Here is a 13,362-nt window from a genome sequence, read left to right on the forward strand (position 1 = left end):
CCCACCACTCCAACCACTAGGCTACCTGCTGGTTACTGGCCCAACACTCCAACCACTAGGCTACCTGCTGGTTACTGGCCCACTACTCCAACCACTAGGCTACCTGCTGGTTACTGGCCAAACACTCTAACCACTAGGCTACCTGCTGGTTACTGGCCCACCACTCCAACCACTAGGCTACCTGCTGGTTACTGGCCCAACTCCCTAACCACTAGGCTACCTGCTGGTTACTGGCCCAACACTCTAACCACTAGGCTACCTGCTGGTTACTGGCCCACCACTCCAACCACTAGGCTACCTGCTGGTTACTGGCACAACACTCTAACCACTAGGCTACCTGCTGGTTACAGGACCCAACGCTCTAACCACTAGGCTACCTGCTGGTTACTGGCACAACACTCTAACCACTAGGCTACCTGCTGGTTACTGGCCCAACGTTCTAACCACTAGGCTACCTGCTGGTTACTGGCCCAACGTTCTAACCACTAGGCTACTTGCTGGTTACTGGTTCAAATCTAACCATTAGGCTACCTGCTAGTTACTGGTCCAAATCTAACCACTAGGCTACCTGCTGGTTACTGGTCCAAATCTATCCACTAGGCTACCTGCTGGTTACTGGTCCAAATCTAACCATTAGGCTACCTGCTAGTTACTGGTCCAAATCTAACCACTAGGCTACCTGCTGGTTACTGGTCCAAATCTATCCACTAGGCTACCTGCTAGTTACTGGTCCAAATCTAACCACTAGGCTACCTGCTGGTTACTGGTCCAAATCTATCCACTAGGCTACCTGCTGGTTACTGGTCCAATATTCTATCCACTAGAATACCTGCTGGTTACTGGCCCAACACTCTAACCACTAGGCTACCTGCTGGTTACTGGTCCAAATCTAACCACTAGGCTACCTGCTGGTTACTGGTCCAAATCTAACCACTAGGCTACCTGCTGGTTACTGGCCCAACGTTCTGACCACTAGGCTACCTGCTGGTTACTGGTCCAAATCTAACCATTAGGCTACCTGCTAGTTACTGACCCAACACTAACCACTAGGCTACCTGCTGGTTACTGGTCCAAATCTAACCATTAGGCTACCTGCTAGTTACTGACCCAACACTCTAACCACTAGGCTACCTGCTGGTTACTAGTCCAACATTCTAACCACTAGGCTACCTGCTGGTTACTGGACCCAACGCTCTAACCACTAGGCTACCTGCTGGTTACTGGCCCAAATCTAACCACTAGGCTACCTGCTGGTTACTGGCACAACGCTCTAACCACTAGGCTACATGCTGGTTACCTGCTAGTTACTGGTCCAACTCTAACCACTAGGCTACCTGCTGGTTACTGGTCCAATGTTCTAACCATTAGGCTACCTGCTGGTTACTGGCCCAACACTCTAACCACTAGGCTACCTGCTGGTTACTGGCCCAACACTCTAACCACTAGGCTACCTGCTGGTTACTGGCCCAACACTCTAACCACTAGGCTACCTGCTGGTTACTGGCCCAACACTCTAACCACTAGGCTACCTGCTGGTTACTGGCCCAACACTCCAACCACTAGGCTACCTGCTGGTTACTGGCCCAATGTTCTAACCACTAGGCTACCTGCTGGTTACTGGCCCAACACTCTAACCACTAGGCTACCTGCTGGTTACTGGCCCAACACTCTAACCACTAGGCTACCTGCTGGTTACTGACCCAACACTCTAACCACTAGGCTACCTGCTGGTTACTGGCCCAACGTTCTAACCACTAGGCTACCTGCTGGTTACTGGCCCAACGTTCTAACCACTAGGCTACTTGCTGGTTACTGGTTCAAATCTAACCATTAGGCTACCTGCTAGTTACTGACCCAACACTCTAACCACTAGGCTACCTGCTGGTTACTGGCCCAACGTTCTAACCACTAGGCTACCTGCTGGTTACTGGTCCAAATCTAACCACTAGGCTACCTGCTGGTTACTAGTCCAACATTCTAACCACTAGAATACCTGCTAGTTACTGGCCCAATGTTCTAACCACTAGGCTACCTGCTGGTTACTGGCCCAACACTCTAACCACTAGGCTACCTGCTGGTTACTGGCCCACCACTCTAACCACTAGGCTACCTGCTGGTTACTGGTCCAAATCTAACCACTAGGCTACCTGCTGGTTACTGGTCCAACATTCTAACCACTAGAACACCTGCTAGTTACTGGCCCAAATCTAACCATTAGGCTACCTGCTAGTTACTGGCCCAACACTCTAACCACTAGGCTACCTGCTGGTTACTGGCCCAACTCCCTAACCACTAAGCTACCTGCTTGTTACTGGCCCAACGTTCTAACCACTAGACTACCTGCTGGTTACTGGCCTAACACTCTAACCACTAGGCTACCTGCTGGTTACTGGCCCAACACTCTAACCACTAGGCTACCTGCTGGTTACTGACCCAACACTCTAACAACTAGGCTACCTGCTGGTTACTGGCCCAACATTCTAACCACTAGGCTACCTGCTGGTTACTGGCCCAACACTCTAACCACTAGGCTACCTGCTGGTTACTGGCCCAACACTCTAACCACTAGGCTACCTGCTGGTTACTGACCCAACACTAACCACTAGGCTACCTGCTGGTTACTGGCCCAACGTTCTAACCACTAGGCTACCTGCTGGTTACTGGTCCAAATCTAACCACGAGGCTACCTGCTGGTTACTAGTCCAACATTCTAACCACTAGGCTACCTGCTGGTTAGTGACACAACACTATAACCACTAGGCTACCTGCTGGTTACTGGTCCAAATCTAACCATTAGGCTACCTGCTAGTTACTGACCCAACACTCTAACCACTAGGCTACCTGCTGGTTACTGGTCCAAATCTAACCATTAGGCTACCTGCTAGTTACTGACCCAACACTCTAACCACTAGGCTACCTGCTGGTTACTGGTCCAAATCTAACCACTAGGCTACCTGCTGGTTACTAGTCCAACATTCTAACCACTAGAATACCTGCTAGTTACTGGCCCAACGCTCGAACCACTAGGCTACCTGCTGGTTACTGGCCCAATGTTCTAACCACTAGGCTACCTGCTGGTTACTGGCACAACACTCTAACCACTAGGCTACCTGCTGGTTACTGGACCCAACGCTCTAACCACTAAGCTACCTGCTGGTTACTAGTCCAACGCTCTAACCACTAGGCTACCTGCTGGTTACTGGCCCAATGTTCTAACCACTAGGCTACCTGCTGGTTACTGGCACAACACTCTAACCACTAGGCTACCTGCTGGTTACAGGACCCAACGCTCTAACCACTAGGCTACCTGCTGGTTACTGGCACAACACTCTAACCACTAGGCTACCTGCTGGTTACTGGACCCAACGCTCTAACCACTAGGCTACCTGCTGGTTACTGGCCCAAATCTAACCACTAGGCTACCTGCTGGTTACTGACCCAACACTCTAACCACTAGGCTACTTGCTGGTTACTGGTCCAATGTTCTAACCATTAGGCTACCTGCTGGTTACCTATTAGTTACTGGCACAACACTCTAACCACTAGGCTACTTGCTGGTTACTGGTCCAATGTTCTAACCACTAGGCTACCTGCTGGTTACTGGACCCAACGCTCTAACCATTAGGCTACCTGCTAGTTACCTATTAGTTACTGGCACAACATTCTAACCACTAGGCTACATGCTGGTTACTGGCCCAACACTATAACCACTAGGCTACCTGCTGGTTACTGGCCCAACTCCCTAACAACTAGGCTACCTGCTGGTTACTAGTCAAACGCTCTAACCACTAGGCTACCTGCTGGTTACTGGCCTAACACTCTAACCACTAGACTACCTGCTGGTTACTGGCCTAACACTCTAACCACTAGGCTACCTGCTTGTTACTGGCCCAACGCTCCAACCACTAGGCTACCTGCTGGTTACTGGCCCACCACTCTAACCACTAGGCTACCTGCTGGTTACTGGCCCACCACTCCAACCACTAGGCTACCTGCTGGTTACTGGCCCAACTCCCTAACCACTAGGCTACCTGCTGGTTACTGGCCCAACACTCTAACCACTAGGCTACCTGCTGGTTACTGGCCCACCACTCTAACCACTAGACTACCTGCTGGTTACTGGCCTAACACTCTAACCACTAGGCTACCTGCTGGTTACTGGCCCACCACTCCAACCACTAGGCTACCTGCTGGTTACTGGCCCAACACTCCAACCACTAGGCTACCTGCTTGTTACTGGCCCAACGCTCCAACCACTAGGCTACCTGCTGGTTACTGGCCCAACACTCTAACCACTAGGCTACCTGCTGGTTACTGGCCCACTACTCCAACCACTAGGCTACCTGCTGGTTACTGGCCAAACACTCTAACCACTAGGCTACCTGCTGGTTACTGGCCCACCACTCCAACCACTAGGCTACCTGCTGGTTACTGGCCCAACTCCCTAACCACTAGGCTACCTGCTGGTTACTGGCCCAACACTCTAACCACTAGGCTACCTGCTGGTTACTGGCCCACCACTCCAACCACTAGGCTACCTGCTGGTTACTGGCACAACACTCTAACCACTAGGCTACCTGCTGGTTACAGGACCCAACGCTCTAACCACTAGGCTACCTGCTGGTTACTGGCACAACACTCTAACCACTAGGCTACCTGCTGGTTACTGGACCCAACGCTCTAACCACTAGGCTACCTGCTGGTTACTGGCCCAAATCTAACCACTAGGCTACCTGCTGGTTACTGACCCAACACTCTAACCACTAGGCTACTTGCTGGTTACTGGTCCAATGTTCTAACCATTAGGCTACCTGCTGGTTACCTATTAGTTACTGGCACAACACTCTAACCACTAGGCTACTTGCTGGTTACTGGTCCAATGTTCTAACCACTAGGCTACCTGCTGGTTACTGGACCCAACGCTCTAACCATTAGGCTACCTGCTAGTTACCTATTAGTTACTGGCACAACATTCTAACCACTAGGCTACATGCTGGTTACTGGCCCAACACTATAACCACTAGGCTACCTGCTGGTTACTGGCCCAACTCCCTAACAACTAGGCTACCTGCTGGTTACTAGTCCAACGCTCTAACCACTAGGCTACCTGCTGGTTACTGGCCTAACACTCTAACCACTAGACTACCTGCTGGTTACTGGCCTAACACTCTAACCACTAGGCTACCTGCTTGTTACTGGCCCAACGCTCCAACCACTAGGCTACCTGCTGGTTACTTTCCACCACTCTAACCACTAGGCTACCTGCTGGTTACTGGCCCACCACTCCAACCACTAGGCTACCTGCTGGTTACTGGCCCAACTCCCTAACCACTAGGCTACCTGCTGGTTACTGGCCCAACACTCTAACCACTAGGCTACCTGCTGGTTACTGGCCCACCACTCTAACCACTAGACTACCTGCTGGTTACTGGCCTAACACTCTAACCACTAGGCTACCTGCTGGTTACTGGCCCACCACTCCAACCACTAGGCTACCTGCTGGTTACTGGCCCAACACTCCAACCACTAGGCTACCTGCTTGTTACTGGCCCAACGCTCCAACCACTAGGCTACCTGCTGGTTACTGGCCCAACACTCTAACCACTAGGCTACCTGCTGGTTACTGGCCCACCACTCCAACCACTAGGCTACCTGCTGGTTACTGGCCAAACACTCTAACCACTAGGCTACCTGCTGGTTACTGGCCCACCACTCCAACCACTAGGCTACCTGCTGGTTACTGGCCCAACTCCCTAACCACTAGGCTACCTGCTGGTTACTGGCCCAACACTCTAACCACTAGGCTACCTGCTGGTTACTGGCCCACCACTCTAACCACTAGACTACCTGCTGGTTACTGGCCTAACACTCTAACCACTAGGCTACCTGCTGGTTACTGGCCCACCACTCCAACCACTAGGCTACCTGCTGGTTACTGGCCCAACACTCCAACCACTAGGCTACCTGCTGGTTAATGGCCCAACACTCCAACCACTAGGCTACCTGCTGGTTACTGGCCCAACTCTCTAACCACTAGACTACCTGCTGGTTACTGGCCCAACACTCTAACCACTAGGCTACCTGCTGGTTACTGGCCCAACGCTCTAACCACTAGGCTACCTGCTGGTTACTGGCCCAACACTCTAACCACTAGGCTACCTGCTGGTTACTGGCCCAACACTCCACTCTAACCACTAGGCTACCTAGGCACCACTGTTTATCAGGGACCCTAGGGAATATAATGCAATTTGGGATGCACCCTAGTAGTGTAGTGTAGGTTTACAGTGTAGATTGATGCCAGGTTTTGCTGTGGGGCCTCCATGAGCTTTTGCTACTCACTCTGTCCCTCAGATTCCCCCTCCTCTTCCTCCTCTGTGGGCAGGTCCTTGGTCTGGGTGGGGGCTTCATCAGTCAGCCACTCCCCGTCTCTAGACTGTCCCAGGATCAGACCCAGGTTCACAACCTGGATGGAGCTCTCTTCAGACGACAGCAGCTTGTCTACTCCAAACTTCAGGATCTCGCTGAGCTGGAAAGAGACAGACGGAACAGGACGGATGAGGAGGGAGGAAGGAGAGACAAATGGGCCGAGAGGAAAAAAGGAGGAAGAGCGGAGACGGGAAGGGCAGAGTAGCCTGTTGATAGAACACCGAGGTGTCATGAAGGGCAGATGGAACACCGAGGTGTCATGAAGGGCAGAGTAGCCTGTTGATGGAACACCGAGGTGTCATGAAGGGCAGAGTAGCCTGTTGATGGAACACCGAGGTGTCATGAAGGGCAGAGTAGCCTGTTGATGGAACACCGAGGTGTCATGAAGGGCAGAGTAGCCTGTTGATGGAACACCGAGGTGTCATGAAGGGCAGAGTAGCCTGTTGATGGAACACCGAGGTGTCATGAAGGGCAGAGTAGCCTGTTGATGGAACACCGAGGTGTCATGAAGGGCAGAGTAGCCTGTTGATGGAACACCGAGGTGTCATGAAGAGCAGAGTAGCCTGTTGATGGAACACCGAGGTGTCATGAAAGGCAGAGTAGCCTGTTGATGGAACACCGAGGTGTCATGAAGGGCAGAGTAGCCTGTTGATGGAACACCGAGGTGTCATGAAGGGCAGAGTAGCCTGTTGATGGAACACCGAGGTGTCATGAAGGGCAGAGTAGCCTGTTGATGGAACACCGAGGTGTCATGAAGGGCAGAATAGCCTGTTGATGGAACACCGAGGTGTCATGAAGGGCAGAGTAGCCTGTTGATGGAACACCGAGGTGTCATGAAGGGCAGAGTAGCCTGTTGATGGAACACCGAGGTGTCATGAAGGGCAGAGTAGCCTGTTGATGGAACACCGAGGTGTCATGAAGGGCAGAGTAGCCTGTTGATGGAACACCGAGGTGTCATGAAGGGCAGAGTAGCCTGTTGATGGAACACCGAGGTGTCATGAAGGGCAGAGTAGCCTGTTGATGGAACACCGATGTGTCATGAAGGGCAGAGTAGCCTGTTGGTGGAACACCGAGGTGTCATGAAGGGCAGAATAGCCTGTTGATGGAACACCGAGGTGTCATGAAGGGCAGAGTAGCCTGTTGATGGAACACCGAGGTGTCATGAAGGGCAGAGTAGCCTGTTGATGGAACACCGAGGTGTCATGAAGGGCAGAGTAGCCTGTTGATGGAACACCGAGGTGTCATGAAGGGCAGAGTAGCCTGTTGATGGAACACCGAGGTGTCATGAAGGGCAGAGTAGCCTGTTGTGGAACACCGAGGTGTCATGAAGGGCAGAGTAGCCTGTTGATGGAACACCGAGGTGTCATGAAGGGCAGAGTAGCCTGTTGATGGAACACCGAGGTGTCATGAAGGGCAGAGTAGCCTGTTGATGGAACACCGAGGTGTCATGAAGGGCAGAGTAGCCTGTTGATGGAACACCGAGGTGTCATGAAGGGCAGAGTAGCATGTTGATGGAACACCGAGGTGTCTTGAAGGGCAGAGTAGCCTGTTGATGGAACACCGAGGTGTCTTGAAGGGCAGAGTAGCCTGTTGATGGAACACCGATGTGTCATGAAGGGCAGAGTAGCCTGTTGATGGAACACCGAGGTGTCATGAAGGGCAAAATAGCCTGTTGATGGAACACTGAGGTGTCATGAAGGGCAGAGTAGCCTGTTGATGGAACACCGAGGTGTCATGAAGGGCAGAGTAGCCTGTTGATGGAACACCGAGGTGTCATGAAGGGCAGAGTAGCCTGTTGATGGAACACCGAGGTGTCATGAAGGGCAGAGTAGCCTGTTGATGGAACACCGAGGTGTCATGAAGGGCAGAGTAGCCTGTTGATGGAACACCGAGGTGTCATGAAGGGCAGAGTAGCCTGTTGTGGAACACCGAGGTGTCATGAAGGGCAGAGTAGCCTGTTGATGGAACACCGAGGTGTCATGAAGGGCAGAGTAGCCTGTTGATGGAACACCGAGGTGTCATGAAGGGCAGAGTAGCCTGTTGATGGAACACCGAGGTGTCATGAAGGGCAGAGTAGCCTGTTGTGGAACACCGAGGTGTCATGAAGGGCAGAGTAGCCTGTTGATGGAACACCGAGGTGTCATGAAGGGCAGAGTAGCCTGTTGATGGAACACCGAGGTGTCTTGAAGGGCAGAGTAGCCTGTTGATGGAACACCGAGGTGTCATGAAGGGCAGAGTAGCCTGTTGATGGAACACCGAGGTGTCATGAAAGAAATGGTTGCTGTTGCCAGGTATACAGACCGTGCGTTGACAGATATACTGACCGTGCGATATGTATTGTGAATTTTACGATTCTGTATGTATTGCGAATCGACTCTGCGATTCAATGTCCCAAACACATTGCTCACTATATGTCTGCTGTAGAGGGACAAGAGAGAGCTATGGAAAACTAGTTTTGATCAGTCATGGAAATAAAAGTGCTGAAAACATGTTGACTCACTTATAAAGAAGAGTTTTGGCACAGGTACAGCCTATAAAATAATAATAATGTACAAAATAATATTGTGATACGAAACTGTATGCATTTTTTCCTCCCATCACCAGTTGCCAGGTTACTGACGGTGTGTTGCCAGGGTTACTGACCTGCAGACCGGCAGCAGCAGAATGGGTGTGGTTAAGCAGAGAAAAACGCCCCTCTTCTATCACTGTGTTGGTAAGGCGGAGCTTAGAACTTGCCCGGGAGTACACAATCTCCTCTACCGTATCCCTCCCCAGGAGCCGGATCACCTTCACAGCCCTGTTAAATAGACCTCCGGTTACCCCACCACCATCTTATATTAACATGCATAAGTAAGAGAATATATAGCAGGTCTAGGGCCCTGAATTACTATTATTATTATAAATATAGAGCAGGAACAGCACCCCGAGTTAAAAATAAATTATAGTAGCACTAGTGCCCTGAGTTAATAATAACAACATTATATAGTAGAACTAGGGCCCTGAGTTAATAATAACATTATATAGTAGAACTAGGGCCCTGAGTTAATAATAACAACATTATATAGTAGCACTAGGGCCCTGAGTTAATAACAACATTATATAGTAGAACTAGGGCCCTGAGTTAATAATAACATTATATAGTAGAACTAGGGCCCTGAGTTAATAATAACATTATATAGTAGAACTAGGGCCCTGAGTTAATAATAACATTATATAGTAGAACTAGGGCCCTGAGTTAATAACATTATATAGTAGAACTAGGGCCCTGAGTTAATAATAACAACATTATATAGTAGCACTAGGGCCCTGAGTTAATAACAACATTATATAGTAGAACTAGGGCCCTGAGTTAATAATAACATTATATAGTAGAACTAGGGCCCTGAGTTAATAATAATAGTATATAGTAGAACTAGGGCCCTGAGTTAATAAAAACATTATATAGTAGAACTTGGGCCCTGAGTTAATAATAACAACATTATATAGTAGAACTAGGGCCCTGAGTTAATAATAATATATAGTAGAACTAGGGCCCTGAGTTAATAACGACATTATATAGTAGAACTAGGGCCCTGAGTTAATAATAACATTATATAGTAGAACTAGTGCCCTGAGTTAATAATAACATTATATAGTAGAACTAGGGCCCTGAGTTAATAATAACATTATATAGTAGAACTAGGGCCCTGAGTTAATAATAACATTATATAGTAGAACTAGGGCCCTGAGTTAATAATTACAACATTAGGGCCCTAGTTCTACTATATAATGTTGTTATTACCTCAGGGCCCTAGTTCTACTATATAATGTCGTTATTAACTCAGGGCTCTAGTTCTACTATATATTATTATTAACTCAGGGCCCTAGTTCTACTATATAATGTTGTTATTATTAACTCAGGGCCCTAGTTCTACTATATAATGTTATTATTAACTCAGGGCCCTAGTTCTACTATATAATGTTGCTATTATTAACTCAGGGCCCTAGTTCTACTATATAATGTTGCTATTATTAACTCAGGGCCCTAGTTCTACTATATAATGTTGCTATTATTAACTCAGGGCCCTAGTTCTACTATATAATGTTGTTATTATTAACTCAGGGCCCTAGTTCTACTATATATTATTATTAACTCAGGGCCCTAGTTCTACTATATATTATTATTAACTCAGGGCCCTAGTTCTACTATATATTATTATTAACTCAGGGCCCTAGTTCTACTATATATTATTATTAACTCAGGGCCCTAGTTCTACTATATATTATTATTAACTCAGGGCCTTAGTTCTACTATATAATGTTGTTATTATTAACTCAGGGCCCTAGTTCTACTATATAATGTTGTTATTATTATTATTAACTCAATGCCCTAGTTCTACTATATATTATGATACTTGGGCCCCGTGTTACCTAGTCTGACCAATAGAACTAGGGCCCCGTGTTACCTAGTCTGACCAATAGAACTAGGGCCCCGTGTTACCTAGTCTGACCAATAGAACTAGGGCCCCGTGTTACCTAGTCTGACCAATAGAACTAGGGCCCTGTGTTACCTAGTCTGACCAATAGAACTAGGGCCCTGTGTTACCTAGTCTGACCAATAGAACTAGGGCCCTGTGTTACCTAGTCTGACCAATAGAACTAGGGCCCTGTGTTACCTAGTCTGACCAATAGAACTAGGGCCCCGTGTTACCTAGTCTGACCAATAGAACTAGGGCCCTGTGTTACCTAGTCTGACCAATATTACTAGGGCCCTGTGTTACCTAGTCTGACCAATAGAACTAGGGCCCTGTGTTACCTAGTCTGACCAATAGAACTAGGGCCCTGTGTTACCTAGTCTGACCAATAGAACTAGGGCCCCGTGTTATCTAGTCTGACCAACAGAACTAGGGCCCTGTGTTACCTGGTCTGACCAACAGAACTAGGGCCCTGTGTTACCTGGTCTGACCAATCCGGTGGCAGCGAGCTGCAGCCTGCAGGTCATTCTGGGGGTTGAAGTCAGAGTCAATGAAGATCACAGTATCAGCTGCTGTTAGGTTCATCCCAACGCCTCCTATACAGCAGAGAGACGGGTCAGAGGTTATACAGGGGTCAGCAGTTCTACAGGGGTCAGAGGTTGACGTCACTGTCCATGAGAGACAGGGGGTCAGGGGTCAGTTTAGCCCATTGTCCAGTGATCATGTTGTTAGCACATTACGAATTTGCTTTCATTGTGTATTGTTTATTCATTCTTTATTCTTTCATTGTTTATTGTTTATTCTTTCATTGTTTATTGTTTATTCTTTCATTGTTTATTCCTTATTCATTCATTGTTTGTTTATTCATTCTTTAATATTTATTCTTTCATTGTTCATTCTTTATTCTTTTGTTGTTTATTCCTTATTCTTATGCTGTTCTTGAAGGTGCATGTAGTGTGCTGCCCTACAGTGGGTGTCTACAGCTTGGAGACTAGAGGTGATTTAAAGGTCATAAAGCAATGGAAAGTTGTCAAGTCGGGTACTTTTCCTCTCAGCTTTCATATTCTGGTTCAAACTTAAAAGAGAAACTCAAAACGCTATTGGTCTCATTGACAGACAGCTGAAACATCCTCCCACTCTCAGCTCCTCTTCTCTGTGTCTGTGGTGTTTCAGCTCGTTCTGTCAGATCAGAGGGAGAGATAAAGAGGGGGAGAGATGTCTCGACTGATGGTGGGAGAGTGACAGACACAGAATCACACAACAAAGCGTGCTCTAGATGAGTACTGCTGAGCAGGGTTGGGGTTAAGGTCAGGGGGTTGAGTAACCTGTGTTACAGGCTTTGGTTTTTCCATTTATATTTTGAGGTTGGACGTTAGCACGTGGGGCTGATTGGTGTCACCTCGTTAGTCAGTGTGTGTTATACCACCTCGTTAGTCAGTGTGTGTTATACCATCTCGTTAGTCAGTGTGTGTTATACCTATGCTGGTTTGCCACCTCGTTAGTCAGTGTGTGTTATACCTATGCTGGTTTGTCACCTCGTTAGTCAGTGTGTGTTATACCACCTCGTTAGTCAGTGTGTGTTATACCATCTCGTTAGTCAGTGTGTGTTATACCTATGCTGGTTTGTCACCTTGTTAGTCAGTGTGTGTTATACCTATGCTGGTTTGCCATCTCGTTAGTCAGTGTGTGTTATACCATCTCGTTAGTCAGTGTGTGTTATACCTATGCTGGTTTGTCACCTCGTTAGTCAGTGTGTGTTATACCACCTCGTTAGTCAGTGTGTGTTATACCATCTCGTTAGTCAGTGTGTGTTATACCACCTCGTTAGTCAGTGTGTGTTATACCACCTCGTTAGTCAGTGTGTGTTATACCACCTCGTTAGTCAGTGTGTGTTATACCACCTCGTTAGTCAGTGTGTGTTATACCACCTCGTTAGTCAGTGTGTGTTATACCACCTCGTTAGTCAGTGTGTGTTATACCATCTCGTTAGTCAGTGTGTGTTATACCTATGCTGGTTTGCCATCTCGTTAGTCAGTGTGTGTTATACCTGTGCTGGTTTGCCACCTCGTTAGTCAGTGTGTGTTATACCATCTCGTTAGTCAGTGTGTGTTATACCATCTCGTTAGTCAGTGTGTGTTATACCTGTGCTGGTTTGCCACCTCGTTAGTCAGTGTGTGTTATACCTATGCTGGTTTGTCACCTCGTTAGTCAGTGTGTGTTATACCATCTCGTTAGTCAGTGTGTGTTATACCTATGCTGGTTTGTCACCTCGTTAGTCAGTGTGTGTTATACCACCTCGTTAGTCAGTGTGTGTTATACCACCTCGTTAGTCAGTGTGTGTTATACCTATGCTGGTTTGTCACCTCGTTAGTCAGTGTGTGTTATACCTGTGCTGGTTTGTCACCTCGTTAGTCAGTGTGTGTTATACCACCTCGTTAGTCAGTGTGTGTTATACCACCTCGTTAGTCAGTGTGTGTTATAC

The 13,362-nt window shown here is 48.1% G+C and overlaps 1 protein-coding gene across 2 annotated transcripts in view; it reads right to left on the reverse strand.

The window, feature by feature from the left end:
- chd1l (chromodomain helicase DNA binding protein 1-like) overlaps window positions 1–13,362 on the reverse strand; it is a 90,496-nt gene that overhangs the window by 23,154 nt on the left and 53,980 nt on the right. For both annotated transcript variants that reach the window (XM_071346673.1, XM_071346674.1), the window contains 3 exons: window positions 11,362–11,476; window positions 9,070–9,223; window positions 6,340–6,526 (listed from right to left, as the gene is read on the reverse strand). In XM_071346673.1, coding sequence (XP_071202774.1) covers window positions 6,340–6,526; window positions 9,070–9,223; window positions 11,362–11,476 — 456 coding nt within the window. The remainder of the gene's footprint in view (window positions 1–6,339; window positions 6,527–9,069; window positions 9,224–11,361; window positions 11,477–13,362) is intronic.

Source organism: Salvelinus alpinus, chromosome 16 (genome assembly GCF_045679555.1).
Source record: "Salvelinus alpinus chromosome 16, SLU_Salpinus.1, whole genome shotgun sequence".
NCBI lineage: Eukaryota > Metazoa > Chordata > Actinopteri > Salmoniformes > Salmonidae > Salvelinus > Salvelinus alpinus.